Source organism: Phocoena phocoena, chromosome 1, assembly GCF_963924675.1.
Source record: "Phocoena phocoena chromosome 1, mPhoPho1.1, whole genome shotgun sequence".
Classification (NCBI taxonomy): domain Eukaryota; kingdom Metazoa; phylum Chordata; class Mammalia; order Artiodactyla; family Phocoenidae; genus Phocoena; species Phocoena phocoena.
Genome location: NC_089219.1, coordinates 135,958,998 through 135,963,881, shown reverse-complemented (window position 1 = coordinate 135,963,881; position 4,884 = coordinate 135,958,998). Strand labels below are relative to the sequence as shown.

General features: G+C 57.6%; 1 protein-coding gene across 1 annotated transcript; it reads right to left on the bottom strand.

The window, feature by feature from the left end:
• Positions 1-1,977: 1,977 nt before the first annotated feature.
• Positions 1,978-3,087, bottom strand: LOC136138700 (protein FAM163A). The gene is made up of 2 exons (XM_065897517.1): positions 2,995-3,087; positions 1,978-2,388 (listed from the first exon to the last, which is right to left on the bottom strand). The coding sequence occupies exons 1-2, from the start codon at positions 3,085-3,087 to the stop codon at positions 1,978-1,980; spliced, it is 504 nt and encodes a 167-aa protein (XP_065753589.1).
• Between the last annotated feature and the right edge of the window lie 1,797 nt (positions 3,088-4,884).

The window sequence follows — 4,884 nt, the reverse complement described above, 5'->3', positions numbered from 1 at the left end:
CATTTGAGGTCACTCAGTAGGACAGTCAAACATGTCTGCTTTCCACTGACGATTAAAATGGTTTTGCCTGCGAACCCTGTGTTTTACTGTGGTCTTTCATGCATTAACACACATCCCTGCACACAGGATCAGGCAGTTGGCAAGTGCATCCAGTGCCTGCCAGGACTGCGGCAAGAAAGAGTGGTCTGGCTGGCAGAACTTTTCAGGGAGTGCTGGCTTCATGGAGCATTAAAGGGTCCTCAGAGTCCACCTGCGCAAGTCTCATTTCCCTGGAGAAAATGGAATCTCAGAGGAGATAACAGACTGGTCCTAGAGCTCCTCTGATTCTCAACCCTGTGATCCTCGATTACAGGTTGAGATGCAAGGTGACAAGTGCCCAGAGTGATGCAAAAGGTGCGGTGAATTCTCTTCCCCTTCCCCAGCTTCACCCTCCCTGTCGCAAATGCAAAAATCAAGATTTCAGCAGAGGGGCCAGCTCCCTCCCTGCCCCACGCTCTGCAGCATTCGGTGACACAAGAGAGTCTGGGGGTTCCTAATGCCCTTAGGAGGTGGGGGGACAGCCACCCCTCACTGCAGAGGCAACTGGGAAACTCATCAGATGCATTCACTCAAGCAGCGTAAGGCCACAGCTGAGTTACAACTGGGAGTTGGACTGGGGCTAGAGTGACACAGCAATGAACAGGCCCCTGTCCTGTGACTGGGGGGTGGGTCAGCGGAGGGAGGGCAGCCAGCATGGAACCTGATTGCTAAGTCAAATCCCTCCCATCCTCAGAGCGAGGGCTGCCATCCGTGGTGAAACGAAGGGGTCCTGCTCTGTGGCCTCGTGGCTGGATGCCTAGGGAGAACACCAGGTCTCTGGAGGGGCTTCCGTGGCTTCCACGCGGCAGCATTATCCCAGGGGAGACTCCGCAGGCTCTTCCTGTACCAGCCAGCTGGCTGCCGTGGGGATTGGCCGCCACCTTGGTCACCTTTCGCTCCTGCTGTCTGGAGTCAGATTTTTCTTTCTAGTTGGTACATCAGAGACCCTTCCGCTCTGCAGCTCCTACAGGTGGCAAAGTCCTGGTGTGCACTGTTGGTGACAGGCCCATGTGCACACACCTGGGAATGCACACGTCCTCGCAGGGCTGCATCCACGCACAGTGCTCAGTGTGGCGGACCAGGGCCCCGAGACCATCAGCAGGCTTTCCTTTGCTAAGCTACTCAAACTCTAGTAACAAAACTTGCAAAAGGTTCTCCAGCCAGGGCAGCTGGTTCCCGAGGCAGAGAAAGAGGATTTGTGGGGAGACAAGGCTAGACATCCATTTTGGGTGCATTCCTCACAAATAACCTTATGCCACAGCCTTTAAAGTCCAGTCGACGTGTTCTGTGAAGACAGAGGCAGATGCAGATGTGACGTGTTCAGGAAGCAATATCCGTGTTGGAACAGCTACAGGGAATGCAGTCTCTAGAACAGGCGAAGTACAAAACTAGATTGTGAACTAGCTCTTGGATTCATTTCAGCAAGCAGGTCCTGAAGAGTCCCTTTAATCCCTTCCTCTCCCTTCTCGAGTTCTGCCAATGCCTCAGCTCTGGCCTCTCCCTTTGCCCTACATACCCCCTTTCTCCTTCTGTCCCCCAAGGACTCCGGAGGCCCCCAGAGCCTTTGCTCAGCTTTCCTCTGGTCTGGCAAAGCCAGGGGACTGAGGAAGTGAGACGGTGGTGGCAGTGCTGGCACTGGCCACAGGACAGTCCCAACAGAGAAACTGTCTAAGCTGCCAACACGACCTGTCAGGCCGCCACCTGTGGACCGCGGGGCCAGGCCCTGCCCTGGTTCTTAATGCCCTCAATAGCCTGAATCCGGGTGGGCCCTCCACTGTGGGAAAAGGAAAGCCAGGAAAACTGAGACCGTCCTTGTGGGCCGTGCTGGGGGGTGTCGTCCGCTGTCCCCATTGCTCCTGCTGGGGCAGCAGCGCTGGTGCATGGCGGGGGTGGAAGGGGTTACACGTCTGTACTAATAGCCCTTGGATTGGTGAAGGCCTCACGGCCAGAGCCTGGCCACGTCACCGGGTAACTCTGGGGCGCTGCCAGTTGGAGGGATGGGGGTCCCCCCTCCTTGTAGTATGTGGGAGCAAAGGAGAGCCTCTCGCCTCCGCCCCCGTTGGGCAGCATGTCAGCCGTCCGTATGTAAAAGGGAGAGCTGTATAGGGAGCAGGCGGTGCAGTGGCTGGCCGCCACCCCGCACGGCTGGCCGCAGGGCTCTCTGGTGGGAGGCGCCAGGCCGCCTCGGCCGTCCAGGGCCTGGGAGCTGCAGGCATTGCAGGTGGGGCCTCTGCGGTGCGCGGGCAGGTCGTGATCCTCCTCCTCCTCCTCGCGTGCATCCTCGGCTCTGCTCCTCTTGCAGCAGTAATACTGAGGGGAGAGTGGGGAGGGCTGCCTGAGGGCTGAATGCCCCCCTCTGGCTGCGCACAGGTGCCCACGGCCCTGCTCCGCTGAGGACCCCGCGCCAGGGGCTTGGTTGGCCCCGGAGAGAAAACTCAACACCAGAGGCCCACGGTCCACAGCGATGTCCTCCCGGCCCTGCAAGACCAGTTCCTTCCCTCTTCCTCCCGCTACTTCCTAGTGCATTGACTTCAGATGGAGGCTGAGAGAGCGGGGAGGCAGAGAGGGAGGGACATACAGATCCTACTAAGCACAGGCTGGGGTGCGGAGAGCTGCTTTCAGAGTCTCCCCACATGGTGCCCTTCCCAGCACTCCAGAAATCTCAGATGCGCGGGAGACACAACACAGTGACCTGGTATTTTCCCAGCTCACTCTCTTGGGTGCCCGAAGTGTGCAGGGCGTGAGGGGAACATAGCTCCCTTCTGACAGCCCCCCAACTCCCAGCCCCCTTGACTTACGCCTCCCACATTCCACGGCTTTGGGCCTCGTCCCGCCCGCAGTGGGCCTCCAGGTTCTGCCCCCATGTTGGGGACGTGGTTTGCTGCTGGCCTCTGGCCACAGGCCCAGGGGACTGACCTGGAGCCTACAGTAGCACAGGACGGCGATGATGCAGAGGAGAATGACCGTAGCTAGGATTCCGCCAGTGATCACAACCGTTCCCGCTGTCATCCGCCCGACGCCCCATCAAACTCTGCAAAGACGCGTGCGGAGAGGTGAGGGGCAGCTGCCCTCCTGGGCATGGGGCCGGGAGCCCTCCTGCAACTTTCTCAGCTGAAGGCGTGGGGGACCCGAGAGCAGGGAGGGCCCTGGGCACTGGAACACCAGGGGCTTCCTGAAGACAGAGGGTAGCTGTGGCCTGGGCCAGCCTAACCTGGGGGGCTTATAGCTGCGGAAGGGAAGAGAGGCGACACAGAGCTAACTGAAGGTGTGATTCTGCTCCCTGTTTCCATCCAGTTTCAAAGGTTCTTGCTGTCTTTCTGCTTTAATTCTCTTCTCCCTCTCCTCTCCCCTCTCCCCTCTGTTCACATCAGGCTTAACCCTCACCCCTTCCCCTACCCCACGGGGCCGAGACACAGAGAATAATAACTTCTGTTCACTGAGGCCTTAGTCTGTGTGAGGCACTGTGTCAGTAAGCACTCCCCTGGTTATCTCAGTTAACCCTCAAAATAACCTTCTGAAAAAAAATAACCTTTTGAGATAGTTCTTGATTATCCTTATTTCACTCACGATGAACTGGGGCTTTGACTGATGTGGCTGGGAGTCCACCCAGCCTGGTTCACCCCGGTGGCCATGCTCTTAACCACTGCCCTCTGGGGCACAAGAGATGACGGTCCCTGAGCCCTTGACCCAGGTGGAGGGGACAGGGTCTGAACCTCAGAAGTTCCACCCTGGCTCTAACTCATTTGAGGGGTGTATCTCCTCTCTTTCCAATTCTTGGGGAAAACAAGGGCAAGGCGAGCTCAGAGGGAGCCGGCAGGCACATTCTGGCCCCTGGAAGGTTGGGGCGAGGCTGGCCAGACGGATCCTGCTAATGGGGGCTAACAGGTGGAGGCGCGCTCCGGACATGAGGCTGTCTGAGGGCCGAATCCCCTTTCAGGCCACTGAACGGGGATTCCCGACCCCCAAGGCACACGGGGACCAAGGTGGGCTGTGTCAACGGAGCAGGAACGTGTGAGGAGACTTGGCATCTTGAGGACAGAATGACCGTAAGCACTTACGTTCATAAAGGGAACGGTGACCTGCAAGACAATGAAAGGGACGGAGATGTTGTTAGAAGAGTGTTAGCCTGAAAAAGGCCCCAAGGGTTAGATTAATCCCTGAGCTCCACCTCACCTCACCCTGCTCTCTCACCATGGGCTCTATCATCAACAGGCCTAGAGGTCCCAAATCTGCAGCTGAGGCTGTGTCTCCAACTGCTTAGTGGACAGACTTGTCCCTCAGATGCCCACACTGGCACCTCGAACCCAATCATGACAGGCTGTCATCGCCCTCTCTCCAAGTGGGCTCCCCGTCTCCAACCCCTCTGTTAGTGGTTCCACCAGGGCTGCCACAAAGGGTTTTGCAGGCTGTTGGTTACTCGAAGGGTAAGTGAGGGCTGGAACGCCAGCTGCTCAGGAAGCCGGGCGCCCTGCTGTGCTCACCTGGGGAAGGGGCACCTGTCTTCACCCAGACACCATCTGCTCCTCACCATTGTGCTCCTGGAGCCCTGTGTGCACCTGGCTCTGCTTCTAAATCACTCAAAGTGCTCACAGGGCAGTCTGTGGACCACAGCCTGGCAGCACCTGGAAGCTGGTTAGAAAGGTAGCATCTCAGGCCCCACCACAGGCCTAATGAGTCAGAACCTGCGTTTTAACAAGGTCCCGGGTGATTATTTGCATATTAGAGTTTGACAAAGCTGTGGCGTGTTCCCCTAGATGCCCAGACTTTCAAATCCTCAAATTCTTCTTTGGTTTCTTCCAGTCTTTT